The sequence below is a fragment of the Camarhynchus parvulus genome, chromosome 2 (genome assembly GCF_901933205.1).
Source record: "Camarhynchus parvulus chromosome 2, STF_HiC, whole genome shotgun sequence".
NCBI lineage: Eukaryota > Metazoa > Chordata > Aves > Passeriformes > Thraupidae > Camarhynchus > Camarhynchus parvulus.
This window is the reverse complement of record NC_044572.1, coordinates 91,237,111-91,255,545: the sequence shown is the minus strand read 5'-3', so window position 1 is coordinate 91,255,545 and position 18,435 is coordinate 91,237,111. Positions and strand designations below refer to the sequence as shown.

The 18,435-nt window shown below is 37.6% G+C and overlaps 1 protein-coding gene across 2 annotated transcripts in view; it reads left to right on the top strand.

The window, feature by feature from the left end:
• INVS (inversin) overlaps positions 1 to 18,435 on the top strand; it is an 84,941-nt gene that overhangs the window by 38,749 nt on the left and 27,757 nt on the right. The window contains exons 5-8 of one of the 2 annotated variants that reach the window (XM_030971085.1): positions 140 to 307; positions 9,452 to 9,632; positions 13,178 to 13,287; positions 17,844 to 18,015. In XM_030971085.1, coding sequence (XP_030826945.1) covers positions 140 to 307; positions 9,452 to 9,632; positions 13,178 to 13,287; positions 17,844 to 18,015 — 631 coding nt within the window. Of the gene's footprint in view, positions 1 to 139; positions 308 to 5,220; positions 5,324 to 9,451; positions 9,633 to 13,177; positions 13,288 to 17,843; positions 18,016 to 18,435 lie in introns of those variants that run through there. The other variant, XM_030971086.1, reaches the window with a different exon arrangement.

Below are 18,435 nucleotides of genomic sequence, written 5' to 3'. Positions count from 1 at the left end.
TTGTCAGTCCTCTTTATTGAAGTGCAACAAATGCTTGCTTATTTACCTGTTGTTTAAAGCTGGTTTTAAGCCAACTTTAATTTTCATGTTTCAACAATTTTTCAACGTGTTGAAAAAGCTTGTGAAAATTGTATTGCAGCAAACTGCATTGCATTGGAGTGCCTACTACAATAACCCAGAACACGTGAAACTTCTCATCAAACATGATTCAAATATTGGAATTCCTGATATTGAAGGAAAAATCCCACTTCACTGGGCAGCTAACAACAAGGACCCTAGTGCAATCCACACAGTGAAATGTATTCTGGTAAGAAAATCTGCAATGTACGTATATAACGCCTTCTGTCCTTAGTACTTTCCTCTGATAGAAGTATTTTTTTATTCTCTGAAGATTTCTCATTTTGGTCCACTGACTCTTTGAGAATGAAATAATTTGCTTTTCCTAACATCCAGAACTTTGTAAGAAATAATCCTAAATATTTTTGCTGTCTCGAAAAGAGTTTGTTTTGAGTTCTATGGGTGAATGTCTTTGCTTGAAGTCTTGTAAGGGGAGGAAGAAAGACTTGAAAGTTTTCATGGATAAAATGGACAGTCATATTGCTCATTTCAGTTGCATTTTGCGCGCTGATTTCTTTGTTATGTGTCTTTCCTTCATTATTTGAAAGTTTATATCTAGTTACCTGTACTGAAAATTTTAGTTTAATTTGGTTTTTCAGGTTAGAATTCTGGGAAATATTTGATCAGCCAGCCCACAATCAGTTTGCTGAGAGATTTTCTATGTGATTTTGTGTATGAATTCAGTACTCTTTCCTTGATAGCATACTTTCTGCCATATTTGAGTTTATCCTCTGCAATGACAGTTATAATGGGTACAATGAAATCATATGCTCAGCTTGATTTTTACCTTGTTTTTTTATTTTGTGAAAATTTCTGAGCTTCGCTAACATGGAAAGATGCAGAAGTCTCCAATGTGACAGAAGATTTAAATTTTCTGTCACATTGGAACAATCTTCCTGTATCTTTGTCTTTCAAAGGTCTTTCAGAAGTAGACACACGATGATTGTACTTTAACTACAAGGACTTGTATGTCTGTCTGCCTGATTAGGTGGCAAGCTGAGAACTTAAATATGAAAATGAAAAATTTCTTTGCTTTTTTTCAAATCACATTAACAATCTTACAGATACTGATACTTTTTTTTACTATAAAAATAGTTTTAGAGAAGTTTCCAGCATCAAAGAGATTGTATTTCTGTATTACTGCTACTTATTCAATGTATTTGTAATTTGTATCCAGCTGTGAAACAATTTGTTACAAACAAAATTTTGTCACAAACTTTGAATTTGTATCTGCTTATCTGCCTGGAGAAGTAAACTTGCTGCAAAATACATATGGATCTTTGTATTTAACTACAGACATTTTCAAACATTAGGTAGTCCAAAGACAAATATTTTTTAAGTTCTGGTGTGCTGTGCTCAGACAAGAGCCTCACACTCACACAGCCACTCACTCACCAGCCCTCTTTCAAGGCAGAGAAAGTAGAAGGAAGGCAAGAAGTCTTGTGGATGAAGGTAGTGCCAGCCCAGTATAGAAACAAGAGCTACATTAAGAAAAGGAAGTTTATTCACTCTTCCCATCAGCAGGCAGATGTCAGCCACTTCCAGCAAAATGGAAAAAAAAGCTTCAGCATGCTTAATCATGCTTTGGGAAGCAAATGGTATAGCCATGAACATCCTTCCTGCCCTCCCCCTGTCCCTGAGGTTTTTTGCTTAGTATGATATTATATGTATGATGTATTGCTTGGGTCAGTTTGTGTCAAAGGTCCCAGCTGTGTCCTGTCCCGGTTTCTTGCCCACCCTCAGCCTATTCACTGGCGTAAGCAGGGGAGCAGGACATGAAAAAGAGGAATCCATGCTATTCCACAACAGCCAAAACATGGGTGTTTATCAACAGTTTTAATCACAAAGTCCAGCTGCTGCAAGGAAAATTAACTCCATCTCAGACAGATGTACTACAAAATATCAAAAATATTTGTCTCTTTACTGAAAGTGTTTTCAAAGATTCTCTTTAGGTAATCTGGAATCATGATCATTTCCAGGATTTTTGGTGGACTTTTTTGCTTTGTTTTTGTTTATAGTTTTTTTTTAAATCTGACAATTAAAAGAATCAGAGAACAGTTTGAGTTGGTAGGAAACTTTTTAAGGTCATCTATTTTAACCACCCTGCCATGGGCAGGGACATCTTCAAGTACATCAGGTGGCTCAGGGCCCTGTCCAGCCCTTTGAACTCTTCCAGGAATGGGGAATCCACTGCTTCTCTGGGCAACCTGTTAAAGTACCTCGCCACCCTCACTGTAGAATTTCTTCCTAATATCCAGTCTAAACCTACTCTCAGTTTAAAATCATTCCCCCTTGTCCTGTCAGTCCATGCCCTTGTAAATAGTCCTTTTCCATCTTTCTTGTAGGCCCCCTTTAGGTACTGGAAGGCTGCTGTAAGGTCTTTCTGGAGCCTTCTCTTCTGCATGTGAGAACTCTCTCAGCCTTTCTGCGTAGGAGAGGTGCTCCATCCTCTCATGATCTTGGTGGCTACTCTGGACTCGCTCCAACAGGTTGATATCTTCCCTGTGCTGGGGACCCCAGAGCTGGATGAAGTACTGAAGTACTCTAAGTGGAGTCTCAGAAGAGCAGAACAGAGGAGCAGAATCCTCACCCTCAACCTGCTGACCACACTGCTTTTGGTGCAGCCCAGGACACGTTTGGCGTTCTGGATCACAGGCACACATTACAGGCTCATGTCCAGCCTCTCATCCTTTACCCTGCACCCCCAATCCCTTCCTGGCAGAGCTGCTCTTGGTCTGCTCATCCCTCAGCTTGTGTTAGTGCTGGGCTTGCCCTGACCCAGGTACAGCACCTTCCACTCAGCTTCATTGAACTTCATGAGTTTCCCATGGGCCAACTTCTACTTCTTGAGCTTGGCCAGGTTCCTCTGGATGGTATCCCATCCCTCAGGCTTGTCAGCTGCACCACCCAGCTTGGTGCCATCTGCAGACTTGCTGAGGGTACATTCAGTCCCTTCACCTGTGTCATTAATGAATACATTAAATCTCACTGGTCCCAGCACAGCCTCCTGAAGGACATAATTGTTTTCCATTGAGACATTGAGACAGTGACTGCTGCTCTGGGTGCAACTGTCCAACCAATTCCTTATCCTTCAAACAGTCCACCCATCAAATCTCTCCAATTTGTAGGCAAGGACATTGTGGGGGACTGCATCAAAGGCTTTGCAGCAGTCCAGAACAGCAATATCCATAGCCATTCCACTGATGTAGTCACTCCATCATAGAAGGCCACTGGGTTGGTCAGGCAGGGCTTGGTGACCACCAGGTCCAGTGACACATTTCCTCTGTTAGGGCTGTCTATCACCTGTCTTGAGAAGTTATCCTCCACTCATCCCAGGCATCTCCTGGGTTCCCTATAGCTCACCATGCTGCTTCTCTGCAAATGACAAGGTGGTTGAAGTTCCCCAGCAGGACAAGAGCCTCCAGCACAATGCCTCCTGCAGCTGGAGCAAGAAGGCTTTGTCAGGAGGCTCCCCTTGGTCAGGCAGCCTGTAGGAGACACTACCATGGGGTTCCCTTTATTGCCTCGGTCTCTGATTCCTGCCTACAGCCTTCCTACCTGCTCAGGGCTGTTCTTCAGGCACAGCACATTGCACTCTATGCATCTATTGTAGAGAGCAACCCCTTTGACCCTCCTTCCTGTCCTGTCCCTTCTGAGCAGCCTGTAGCTGCACAGCAGTCATGGATTAATCCCACCAAGTTTCAGTAGTGGCAACTGGGTCGTGGCTTTCTTCTGGAGGCTTCCAACTCCTCCTGTTTGTTGCTCATGCTGGGTGCAGAGGTGTAGAGGCACTTTGGCTGGGCTGAAAAGAGTGTATTCTTGATTTCATCTAGGCTTTTTTATGCATCAGCTTAATTGTTTAAATTGCAATTAGTTACATCTATATGTGCTTAATAACAGAGTAAGTTAATAACAAGTTTAAATGGAAAAGTAATTTAGCTATGCTGTAAAGTTGATGATGGAGGAATGTTGTTATTAGGTAATCAATCTGTTGGCTGAATTTTCTGTTGAGTATAAATACCTTTTGTCCCCTAAATACATTTTGTAGTGCCCTGAGTTTAATCCTGTAGTAAGAACTCTCCAAATTGAAGTGTTTTTCTCACTTGTCTTGAAGTGACAGAGCTTCACAGCACAGACACAGCAGAGCTCACAGTCTTCCCCTCCTTTCTTAGCTGCTTTTTGCCATATTACCCAGTTCCAAGGCTATTGTCTAAGCATCATGTTTGATCCTCATTCCTCTCTAGGTCTTCGAACTTTACAGTTTTTCACATTAGTTGTGTTTCTAATGGATGTACCCATAGAGTGAAAATTTCTGTAATCTTGTGTCTTAACATATAATTGCATTTTTAAGTTTGCAAAAACACCGTCTTGTGATGATAGCAGTATAAAAGGCAAGTGTCTGTGTCACTGTTGCTTCTCCATTTTTAATCACATTCAACCAAACCATTTCTCTTTGCTTTCTCTAAGCACTGTGCCATTGCCCAGACAGCAGTGAGGTATCAGTGTCTGCTTCCAGGCCACCTTTGGTGCCTGCTGGCCAAGTTATGAAAAACAACACTGCTGTTGTTTCTGTCTTGTTATCTTTAACGCTGTGGAAGAATTCCCAAGAAAATTATTTTTTCTCTAGTGTCTCACTTTGAATTCTCCAGTGCTGCTTTACAAAAACTTGACAAGAGTTTAGCTGCTGGCTTTATTGAGACCACAGTCTATGGTACTGAAAAATACTGTCTTGTTTTTCTGTACTCTGCCCTCTGGGTGTGGCCAAATATTTTCTTCTATTTATAAATTCTTAAAATTAAGGATCATCTTTCTGTTTGATATTTGTATAATACATAGTCCATTTGTATTGTCAAAATAAACAATTATGAAAAGAGCTGTGCTGAATGCTGAGAAAGTAGATTGGGTGTGCAGGGGTGACAGCTGGGCACAAATTGGTTATATCTGATACTGAAATCCATGAAATACAGCCAAAACTGAACTCAACATATGTAGAAAGTAAACATGTGAAGCAGAGAGAGACTCTAATCTAGAGATCCTCTCATGGTCAACTTCCTTTTCCACCTTTCCAGATTGTGCTTGGTTACGTGAAAAGCGTTGGGAAGATTTAAGGAGAAAAGAACAGCATAAGGTTCCATTATTATGATGGGATCAACTGCTTAGTACTCTCTGTCTATTTTGTATCTCTTCTCTTTATTTATTCTTCATGGTAAGAGGCATGACATTTGTTTATACCACACTTTCCATTATTGCCTACAGTTCCATTGTTCTAATTGCCACAGAAAAATTGCTTAGCTTCTGTTTCTTCTCTGTATTGTGCTTAAAATATTAATAGAGTATGACAGTTTAATTATAGCTAACCAAACCCACTTAAAATCTAAAGAAATTATACTCATGAATATAGGCAGAAACAGACTTAGAAAATTTTAATTTACGTGGCCAAAAAATTCAAAACACATGAATACTTTTATATTAGAATATAAATAGTGGCTTTGTCATTGGAGAATCTGTACCATTTTGCATAAATAACACTTTTGAGTATGGGTATATTTCTTGGCAACATCAATGACTTTAAGCCAGGAGTTTTAGGATTCATTTATTTAGGATGTTGTTGTGCTTCTGGAAGGCTTGAAAATTAGCTGTCAGGATTACATCAGCAAATTATGAGTGATTTGTTTTCTTGTTCGTCCATTTTGTTCAAACACATTTCCTCTGGTGGACTTAGAATTTCAGTAATAACTTCTGTGTCTATCATAATTCATGTTTAGCCATTCTTAAAAGTGATCCTCATAAAATGAATTTTTGCAGTAGGCTCTATGCTCCCCCTGCTGAGCTCTATGAATAGACAAAAAGTAAGCATATTATCAGTTAGCTTTCTCTTCAGTATTATTTAAGTTAGGGAACATACAGGCTTTCACTGTAGTGGTTCAGGTAAATGCTTTTGAATGCTTGTCAAAAGAATTGTTATGTAGGCTTTGATTATTGTGGTTTGTGCATGTAACAATGTTAAGTTTGCATTTTTAGTTGAGAGTCATATTTATCAATTTTTATGTTTTTAATAGATTATTTGTTATTATACTGGTGATTACATATATTAGTGAACTCCAGTATGTTTTAAGTATGTTAATTTTTGATGCTAACAAAGCATGGCTGACAGTACTGATACCTAATCTAAAACTGATGAAGTTTTTTGTCTGAGATGGGCAGGTTAATTAGCATTTAATTAGCATTGGCAGATCTTATTGCTCAGTTACTGTCCATCATCTCTGAAAAGGCATGGAGAACAGGAAAGGTGCCTGAGGACTGGAGGAAAGCCATTGTCACTCCGATATCTTGAGAAAGGGCCAGAAGGACAGCCCAGGAAACTGCAGGTATCGCCTCAATCCCTGGAAAGGTGATGGAACAGCTCCTCCTGGATGTCATCTCTAAGCATGTGAAGGAAAATAAGGTTGTTAGTAGTCAACATGGATTCACCAAGCGGAAATAGTGCTTGGCCAGTAAGAGAGCTTTTGTGATGGCAGGACTGGCAGGGTAGATGAGGGAAGATCAGTGGGTATTGTCTACCTTGACTTCAGCAAGGCTTTTGACACTGTCTCCCACGACATTGTCATAGGTGATCTCAAGGAGGGTGGGTTCTCTGAGTGGGCAGCGCGTGGGTTGAGGACTGGCTGAATGCCAGAGCTCAGAGGGTTGTGATCAGTGGCACAGAGTCTGGTTACAGACCTGTACCTAGAAGTGTTCCCCAGAGGTCAGTACTGGGCCCCTCTTTTTCCATTTATTTGTTAATAACCTGGATGAAGGGAATGACTGTACCCTCAGCAGCTTTACTGATGATAAAAAATTGGGAGGAGTGGCTGGTACACCACTATGCTGTATGGGCTGGGAAGAGAGTTGGGCAGAGAGGAGTCTTATCTAAGCTCAACAGGGGCAAATAGAGAGTCTTGCACGGGGGGAGGAACCACTCTGTGCACCAGTAGAAGGACCTGGGGCTCCTGGGGCACAACAGGCTGTCCATGAGGCAGCAGTGTGCCCTGCAGGCCAAGAAGGCCATTGATGCCCTGGGATGCATTAGGAGGAGCATTCCCAGCAGGTTGAGGAAGGTGATCTATCAACTTAGTGAGGATCAACCTAGGGGTCAAGCCTAGTGAGGCAGCATCTGAAATGCTGTGTCCAGTTCTGGGCTCCCCAGTTCAAGAAAGACCAGGAATTAGTGGGGAGGATCCAGCTAAGTGCTATGAAGATGAGGAAGGGGTCTGGAGCATCTCTTTTATGAGGAAAGGCTGAGAGAGCTGGGACCAGTCAACCTAGAGAAGACTGAGAGGGGATCTTATCAATGAGAAGTACCTTAAGTGTGGATGTCAAGAAGATGGAGCCAGACAGTTTTCAGTGGTGCTCAGCAACAGGATAAGGGGCAATGGGTACAAACTGAAACATGGAATTCCCATTTGGATATGAAGGAAAGCATCTTTACTGAGATGAAAAGTGACTGAGCATTGGAACAAGCTGCCTAGAGAGGTTGTGGAGTCTTCTTCTCAGGAGATATTTGAAACCCGCCTGGACTTAATTCTGTGCAATCTGCTGTGGTTGAACCTGCTGTAGTAGGGGGTTGGATTAGATGATCTCCAGAGATCCTTTCCAACACCAACCATTCTGTGATTTACGTACAGTGTGCAAAGTATGTAGCTCCTTAGATCTAGAAAACTTACATTAACCAAATATTAGGAGGCTTAACTTGGCACTGTAATAAAGCAAGCAGTAAGAAGCAAAGAATCACGGCGTTGCAGAGTTGAAGTTCCTACTGCTGTATTAACTTGGCCAGATTGCACTTAGAAAATATAGTGAAACATGACTCTTAATGTTTGGAGGGTTTTGAGAGTTTATTTATCCATTACATAGAAAATATAGATTGTACAACTTTGGTCAATTAGTATTTGCGTAGAAACCATAATTCTGGAATTTCCTTTCTTCTTTTTGATTTATTGTTCTCAATGTTAGATATTTGTTTTCTGTGTAATAGTTGCCACACATCAAGTAATGGAAATGCAAGTGATTCTACAATTTGTGTACCCAGTGGAGTCAAAAGGAAAGATTGCAGTTAGTTTAGTCAGGAACTTGGTTTAACAGTTAACAAGCTGCACTTACCACAACTCCTTGCTCTTCTTTCATAAATGTATTATGATATATAGTGTGACTCTGTATTTTCAGGAGGATTGCTTTTCCCACTTATTATGGGTTAAAATCCCCTCTAGTGTTGGAAGTGAAAAATCTCAGGACTGCATTCCCTTTTAATTCTGCACAGTGTTCCCATGATTTCACTGATTTATTCTGAATTCTTGGAGATATAAAAGCAGATTCACTCCCTCTGGTTTACTTAAACTCTTGTTTTGACAATCTGCTTCTACTCTAGATATTTAGTGTCCTGCATCCTGAGTTTCTACTGTGTTATTGTTTACCACTTTTTTTAGTAATACCTCTTTTTTTTCAGAAAAGTGATGTTTAAAGTTTGTGTTTCATGGGTGTTTATGATATTTGCCGTTTGAGCATCTCTCAGATGCTAAGATAATGTTCATTTGTACCTGTTCTGCTCTTCTGCCTGAAAAAGAAAGGAAGAGAAATGTGTATAGAAAAACATTTGAGAGATGAAATTTTCACAATACAAAACTGTACAGCTAGGGAGCTTATGTGGAAGGAATTTAGCATATTATTTAAGAAAAGGTGATGAAAAGTCAAGTTATATTTATTAATGCCTGTGTTACATGATCAAGTGACTAATCATGAAACTTAAATAGACTTTTTAAATTCAAAGTTAGGCCCATTAGAAGTAGATGCATTATTGGAAGTACTCTCTCACTTCTATCCCATCAGCTAGAGATGTAGCCATCTCCTTTGGAAATACTTTAGGGGTATAAAACACTAGAAAAATACTATAATGAAAGTCATAAAATTAACTTGTGCAAAAAGGAAAGTGCTGTTGGAGAAAATCTGAAGATAGAGATGTTGTTTTCAACTTGTAAATCATGTAGGAATTTCTAGTTATTTTCATAAGAGCCAGAGTTAATCTTTTAAAGATCTGTTTACCACATGCACAGCAGACTGGTAAAACTATGGGGTAGGTACCAGAAATCTGGTCTTGTACAGTAATTAAGTATAAAAAAGTATTCCATAAGAAATACTTGAAAGTAGCCTATACTGTAGCAAAAGCATTTGGTTTTAGAGCTACATTCTACTGAACAAGGACAGTGTATCTCTCTGAAAAAACACCTGTAAAGATTGTATAGGTTTTCTTTAAAATTTAAATATTCTTAAAATTTTGTTCTTTCTTTTATCTTTTTTAAAGGAAGCTGCACCTACAGAATCTCTGCTGAACTGGCAAGACTATGAAGGACGAACTCCTCTTCATTTTGCTGTTGCAGATGGGAATGTAGCAGTTGTGGATGTCCTGACCTCCTATGAAGGCTGCAATGTGACATCTTATGACAACTTGTTTCGAACTCCCCTCCACTGGGCAGCCTTACTTGGTAAACTGGACAGTGCTGAAGTCACTTAGTCATTAATTCACTGTACTGTTTAATCTTTGTCTCTAATTTTTATTTAATTCCAGCCTGGCAGTATGATAATTAATCTCTTAGAGTAACAAGAGTTTCTGCTCAACCAGGATTTGAAGTTTCTTTGTAGACTGCTTATTTTAGCTTCAGATTCTCCAAAACATTGTACAATGCATTGCTTCAACAGGTTATATATGCTGATGATTTCAATTAGAGTATATTGAGATTGTTCTTGCATATGCAGCTTTGATCATAGGTTAAAAAAAACCCAGATGCTCTGGAACAGTGGTATCTGATGTGGGGTATGGACAACCCAGCATGAAAGCAACACAGTCTATGGGAGTGCAGAAAGAAAATATCGGAGTTCATTTTTTATCTGAAGAGATAACTTGACTAATATTTAATATAGAGATTTAAGCTAGTGCTCTTGTTTTGTCCATATGTAAGATGGTCACATGGGGTTATCAGGGTGCCTGGTGGAGCTGAGCTGCTCCACAATGCAGAGTGGTTGATGGTGGCATCATGAGTCACATGCTCACTTTCAGCCTACTGTGATGTTCTGTAGTTCGTGTCTGCCTGGTTAAGTGGATTTATGATTATATTATCTAGTTTTTATTAAGCTACCCCTCACAAACTAAATAAGGGGTTTAAGAAGATTCCCACAAAGAAAATGCAGATAGTCTGATAATGCCAGCACAAGTAAACAACAAAAAATGGCAGAGTTGACACTTCTAGTATAAGCTCTTCATCAGACACGCTATGATAATCTAATCAGATCTGACAAGGAGTTTTATTTGTATAGAGTTCTTCTCTGTTTATATTGTTACCCTGAGACTCAGACACTCTGTAAATTGTAACCTTGCATATGTGAATTTTTATTTGTATTTACAAAAACTGTATCCATGCAAAACAAGTTAAAACATGATTTAATATAAATAGTCTAAATGCAGAGAAACACAAGCCCTAAAATAACAGACCCAAAAATAATATGATTTAAAAAATTTACCTCCTATTTCAATTCAGGAGGAAAAAATAACCACTGGATAAAAGAATCTTCAAACAGTCTCTCTACCCTTTTAACTGGCTTCATCCCAATGATCCTTTGGGACATTGCAGACAAAGAATGCCAATATAAGAATCAGAATCAGATGTTCACTGGAGCGAGTTACTGCAACTCCAGTGGCAGTATACATGTAATTTGATTATGTTTATTAAAACAAAAAAGAGGGAAGGGTGTTCTCAAATTTGTATATATGTAGGGATATTGAATTTTAACAGAGAAATTGTGAAGCATTTTAAGCGTCATAGGATCAACTTTCCAAAGAAATAGTAATTGTCACTTGGTTCTGTCCAAGAAGCAAAATTTATTGCATTTTGAAATTGATTGTATTTGAGAGAAGTTTTGTCTGTTGGAAAAATGGATTGTCTAATCAATGTAGAATAAAGGCGGAAGATGTGCCAAGACCTCCAGACTATTTTGTGAACATGATGAGGTGGCATATGCTCTTTGGGAATTTCTGCTTAGTAAATCATTATTAATTTTCAGGGTTATAGTTTTAAGTTGAAGGTAATGTTCTATGTTGGTCTTAAAGAGAATGAGATGTTACTATATAGGTTAACAATAGGAGATTTAAAGCAGTGCCAGGATGCTGCCACAACTTTTCTTAGATGTGATGGATTGCATGTGATTGCATTTTAAGGGCATTGCTGCTCCTCTTACCTTTTCATTTTGCATAGGTAAAAGTCTTACCAGTTACATCTCTGCTAAATGAAAGTACAGCAGTAATGACAGTTCTTGACCCCAAGAAATGAGTTTTAATCTTTACATTAATGGCCAAGTGAGATCCACCTTTGCACTTATTTCTTTACTGTTGCACCCAATACAATTTTTTTTTAACTCCCTCAAGCCTTATTCTCCTAGATAATTTAGCTAGACCCTGTCCTCATTATGGAGTTAGTTAGTTAACAATTTTTCTAGTTGTCTGTCCTGAAAGTTCAGGAGTCTTTTTTTTCAGGCTCGGTACTCCTAAGGTTTTTCTACTAGGATTTTATTCCAAAGAAGCTTCTTCCAGTGAACATCAATTTACTTTTTTTCTGTTTGTTTCTTTTGGGTTTTTTTTTGGTCTTTTTTTGTTGTAGGAAGGGACAGAATAATGTGATGTTCTGTATCCAGCATTCTCTTAATGGCTGACAAGAAAGAGAAACCTTCCTGTATACCCTAAGGCCCCTAGAAAGGGAAAATGCTCACATAATTCTTCATATTTTTGGACCCAATTTACTATTTTCTCTCATTTCTGATATTTCTGTACATATAAAGTCTCAAAGTGCCATTTCACAAAAGAGGGCTTGCCTAGTCCTCCATGTCTCAGGTTTTAAAGAGCTACAGAGCCCAACTGTATCACAGCTTCATTCTGTAACTGTTGGTGTTTTCATTAAAAATAATCTACTGCAATCAGGAGGGTTTACCTACCTTTTCATTTATTCTAAAGTGATTCAAGACAACTGTGCAAAAGTAACAAGCAGCAAAATTGATTGCTTCTCTGACATATGAGGTACTGGAGGTTTTCACCTGTAAAATCAGAGTGGTTTTATAGTATTGCTTGAAATAGCAAATCATTAAGATACTCTGTGAGCTGCATGTGCCGACAGGAATAAGTATATGAACGGACTGGTTGGCTTTAGTGGCAATATACTGTATTTGTCTTTGTTTTCCTGTCTGTGGAGTGAATATAAAGTTTACCCATCCTCCAAAAGTGTTGTGATTTTAATCTCAAAATATTTTGGTCTGTTTTTATGAAGGAGTTGTGTGTGAGCTTGTTTATAGCAGCTGATAGTAGACTAGCTTCTGATTCTGCTATACATTCTCGGATGAAATTTTGGTTAAATAAAACCCAAGTGAAGAATTTTCACTTGATTTCTGTAAAACAATATGATGTGTGATGAAATTGTCAGCATTGATTTAGCTTGTCTTTTAATGCAGATGGACAAGTGCTCATCATCATCAGCCTGTGCTCACTTTACTCTTTCTGACTGACCTGTCACTCAAATGCAGCATCTCAACTGAGTTATTATAAGCTTTTTTGGAAATATTCAACCACTTCATTATGAAGTTAATATCATAGCTGTCAGACCAGTTACTGCTGCTTTCTTTATTTAGGGAAAAGCTCTAGTGATTTCTGTTAACAGAAATTTTGTATTTGTAAGTCATTCTGATTTATAGATGCCCCCCAAAAATGACAATACAGGGTATTGCATTGGACCACTATTGGGAATAAAGTACATGCCAGACTTCATAGTTCAAAAATCAAGTCTCATGTTTCTCTCTTACATTTAAACTATAATGGCTACAACACAAATATGTGACTATTTCTGAAAGTCTGTTCATTTTATTCTGTTTTGTTTGAGTTTAGGTTTTTCGTTTGTCAGCAGTGGGGTTTTTTTTACCTTTTTCTTAACTAAGCTTTATAGTGACTTGAGGATTTGATACAAATTTGTTTTTATTACATTATTTTTCTCAGGTCATGCGCAGATTGTCCATCTCTTACTAGAAAGAAATAAGTTTGGAACTATCCCATCTGATAGTCAAGGTGCAACACCCCTACATTATGCAGCGCAGAGCAACTTTGCTGTAAGTAGAACATACCCTAAATGTGAAGTAAACATATTTTGCTGAAATCTTTATAGTTTAGCAGAGTGTTTGAGTTGTTTTTGAAATCACATAAACACAGTGTTGTTGGCATGAGTTAATTCAGAGTTCTCCTATGTTATGTGATATGAATGTGGTTAATTTCGAACTATTAAAAGACAGATGTACAAAAACTAACTTTCTGTACAAAAAAGGCCCTTTGATCTATATGTTTGCATCACAAAACACAATAGTCATTCAGTTACTTCAACAGAAAGCAGAATGACACCTACTATTTCACAGTACTTTCAGGTTTTAGGGCTCATTATAATGAAGTCTTAAGCAGTTATAAGGTAACTAGAGTAAGATGACCTGTAGGAATATTTGCACAGCTGCTGCAGGACCAGTCAAACCAGTCTTTGCATTCAAGAAGGTAGTTAATTTATAAATATTTGGCATTATGAATGAACTGTTGTCTCATGAAGCCCAGCTAAAGAGTTGAGTGCCTTTTGTCATAATTCTTCAGGAACACTGTATTTTTAAAATTTTTAGAAATATTTTTTTAAACTCAGACAACAAAAGAACATTGGTTTCTCAGACAGCTTAATTCTTATACTTTGGTATAATAGGTAATTTTTTTTTCCAGAGCAAGATCAGATACAGTAGAGCCAAGTATAAAACTCAGCACTTCAATGATTGCCAGTCGCAGATGTTGCAGAAGTAGTTCTCAAGCACTGGAAATAAAGAAAGCTTCTCTTAAGCTCCTTTACCTCTCATAGTTTTCATACTCTTCCTTTATAGAAAGAGTTATTTAGTGTCTAATTAATGTAATAATTATGTAGTCCACATTGCAACATTTTCTTAGCAGGGATAATAATTTGGGTCTTTCTTGCATACCTACACGTTAACAAGGAAAAAAAGGGAGAATTTAAATGCCCCTGAGAACAATTCAAGTTAACACATGTAGAAATAGTATTGAAAGAGGGAACAGAACAATCAATATTTTTGCTCCCAAGTGAGTTTTGGGATGTTGGTGGCATTTTTTTGGAGATGGTCTTACTAAGACCATCCAGATTTTTTTTAAATTCAGACTTTTATTGAAACATATTTCTCTGTGTAATCTTCACTTTAGAGAATTTTTTGTTGATGCTGATTTTTGTTGATTTAGGGCTGTGTACAATTTGGGCCTAACACATTTAAAATATTTGTGTTGTAAATGCCTTTCTTTCGTGTTTGAGTTAAACTCATAGAAAAAAAAAATATTTACCATCTGGTGATTATCTCCACATTCTTTTATCTGGTTGGGTTTTTTTTTTCTTTTCTATATTGATGTATTCCTAAAAAGATTTTTCATACCGGTTTTCTTTCCCTGGGCTTGATTCAGTTAAATGAAACATCTTCATTATGTTGCTGCCTTTTGATCCCATCAGCCAGCCAAATTGTGATATCATCTGTGCTTTAAGGGGAAGTTAAGTACATGGTGGAATCAGACATTCTTTTGTAATCTTGTGTACTTACAATGAATGTACTGTTTCCTGTCTTGCATGAAAAATCACACAGGAGAGTTTCATTCAGATCTGCAGGCCTCTTTTAGCTGGTGATGTACTCAACAGCCCCTGCCTAAATTATGTCTGGAGTCTGTTTTCACTGGTCCAGTTTTTTCTGAGTACCACTATTTGCCTTTTTGTCTCCTTTACATGCATATCATTGAGTAATTCCCACCACTGCACTCCATATACATACATGGTCAAACAACTGAGTGGAGATACATTCTGGCAGTAGCATCTCTATACTCACGGTTTGAGAGCCACATTGTTCTATTCAGTCTGCCCAGTTTTGGTTGGGTGTGGTTTTTCTCAGTTGAAATGTAATGTTTCTTGTTCTCTAACAAGAAGAAAGTTTGTTCTTTTGTGTTTACAGTAAATGTTTGCATGGCTTTCAGTTTTATTTGCTTTGATATCTTGTTCTTTGCTCTGTTTCTCTATGGGTTACTTACTATAATATGACATTTTTAGGTTTTTTAAAGACTGAAAAGGATTAGCCAGCACTTGAATTATGTGAAGCATTTGTTCCCTAAGACTAACTTATCCCCATTTACTGTAGACAGGAAAAGTTCTAGAAGAAAAAGACATTACCCAGTATAACAACCCAAATTTAGATGTCTTGGGTATCCCAAGGAGGTCCCAAGAAACACTGCTATTTAAAAGTTTGAACTTCATGTGTGAAGGAAGATCAGAGAATCTTTATTTCCTGGTCACAGAATATTCTGAGTGCAGAGGGACCCACAAGGATCCTCAAGTCCAGCTCTTAAGTGAATGGCCCAAACAGGGATTGAACCCAGATGTTATTAACAGCACGCTCTAACCAACTGAGCTAAGATGCTCCCTTCATATTGATGTTAGTCTGCAGAACTAAATTTTTTTTCCCTGAATTTTCCCAGAGGTGTTCAAAACAATGTATTTTCCTTTAATATATTTATAAGATTCATCTAGTAAATGAAATGTGGATACCCCTGCCTTATTTTTAAATGTTCAAAAATAATATGTAGTATTTTTCATTTTTCTGATAGCACAGAATTGAATGTTTCATGTTTAGCTCTCTCCTTTACTGTTATTTTTCAGATTTATTGTTTTTTTATGTTGTTTCCTCCACCTTTTTTAGTAGTGTTAGAATACATGTGGTCTTTCATAACAAAATACATGTAGAATTAAATTGATTGATACTTCTATTTTCTGATTTGTTAGTTATCCTGGTGTAATTTAATTTTGTTTTGTTTTCAAGTTGTCGTAACTTCATTTTGGAAAATAATGCTTATAGTACTGTGGGATTTTCTACTTTTTCCAATTAAAAAGCTGTAGGAAAGAAAGAGTCATTGAAAGAAGCGTTGCTTTGCCAAAACTTAGCAGAAAAATAAAATATTTGTATTTTTTAGAATGTTTGCCTCAGTATTGAAGAAGTGCTGCCTTTGCAGTGCTTTTCACTCAGCAGGATTTCCAGCAGGGCAGAACCCCGGGAGGGTGCTGAGATTCTGGCCTAATGAGAGGCTGTTTGTGTCTGAGGTGTGGTGGTGGTCAGTGTGAGAACACAGAGATATAAACTCCTGCTGAGTTTGTGTGGAAAGCTTTATGCTGCCATCTCTCCTTGCTTCTGGCTGGACCTTTTCACAATAAACTGCTAGTTCAGACCTAAATTCACAAAGCTGTAAGGATCCTAGATCAGTAGCATAAGATAAATGAGACATTTCCTATTTCTTTAGAGGGGTGAAATAGAAGTAGTAGTGAAAAAAACAAATCCAAATTGATCAATGGTACTTAGGCATTCAAACACCTTCATTATTAAAATAATTTAGTTCATTCTAGCCAAGAAATTCTTGTCCTGCCAAGAGTAGGTATAGAGCTATTGTGGAGTTGCACAGAGGAAAGGCTAAGATAGTATTAATAATAAAATATAAATATAAAGTAAAATAATGAAACCTGTTTTTTTCAGGTTTTTATTGGCTAGCCTACCAGTGACTCATATCAGATGTTTCCCAGCTGTTACATGCATAGCCTTTTAAGGCATTAAATAGAAAAGGGAAAATCTTCCTTTTTAGTAGTTTTCTAATAGTTGTGATTTTCTCTCCCTTCCTTTCCTGGGTGACTCATTAAGAATCTAGTAGCAGGTTAAACCGTGGACTTGTTTGCTGACAGCCTAACACAAACACAGCATTTAAAGAAATAATTATTTTTTTCCTTGATTTGGGATTTTAGTTTAACAGTTACAGTGGAAAGACTCAGGTATAAAGATTTCCTAATATTTTCTGAAATATAGTATTTCAGTAATTAGTAACCTGATTATGTTATTAAACATGAGGAAATATGTCTATGTTGACCCCCTTGTTTTTTAACAGTCAAAATATTAGAGTAAGGCAAAGTAAAATATTTGCATGTGCAATTGTATTTATAATTGGAGAGAAAAAATATATTGGGAAAATATTTTGAAAGAACATTGTTTTCAGGTTTAGGTTGGATATCAGAAGGAGTCCCATCACAGACAGGCTGATGGAATGTTGGAATGGGCTGCCCAGGGAGGTGGTGGAGTCACTGTCCCTGTAGGTATTTAAGGAAGGATTGGATGTGGCACTCCATGCCATGGTCTGGTTGACATGGTGGTGTTGGGTCATAGGTTGGACTCGATGATCTCAGAGGTCTTTTCCAGCCTAAAGGATTCTGTAATTTTTTCATCACAGTATTACAGTCATGTTTGGATAAACCCATGACATTTTTCCCATGGCTTTCTTCACAGAAACTATGGTGTCTTCTGCTTCCTTGTGACGAACACATTGTATTTGACACTGAAAAGAAAAAAGTGTTAAATGATAGTGTTAAACTCATAGTTAAGGGTGCACTATGATCATTGGTGAGGGAAAAGGCATAACAGAAGTTCCTGTTGAGCAGTTACTCTTTATAAACATAAAAGGAAAAATGAATTTATTTGCTTCATAAACAGCTGCATGAGACAATGGTTTCTTGTTGTTGCAGATTCCTTTTAATGTTAATTTCAGCAGTATGTCTTTTCAGGAAACAGTTGAAGTATTTTTGAAACATCCTTCTGTAAAAGATGACTCAGATCTTGAGGGAAGAACGTCCTTCATGTGGGCAGCTGGCAAAGGCAGTGATGATGTCATTAGGACTATGCTGACTTTAAAATTGGATATTGATATCAATATGACAGACAAATACGCCGGCACAGGTAAGATGCTTTACAGTAAAGAGCCACTGCATGTTTCCAATCTGTGTGATTTCCACCAAGTGGAAATATTGATAGAATCTGTATTAATGTCTTTCTGCATGTGTACTTCAATCCTGAAAACATTTCTGCATTATCGTAATTATATGTGTCAGTCAAGTCTTTGCCTTATTGTGGGAAAGAAGCAAATCTTTTCTGCACAGATTGGAACAGTTCATTTGAAATGTAGAAAGAAGAAATGTACTGCAATGCTATTTAGTTAATTCTGTAATCCTGTGAAAGGAAGAGCTGTTCAGTAACTTGAAGAATAACATGAAACATAGTTGCAGAAAAAGCTCTTCCTGAAAATGCCTGTTCAAATGTATTTGACAGTACACAAATACTTTGAAACAATATGGAGCAAAGTAACCACTGAAGTAGCTA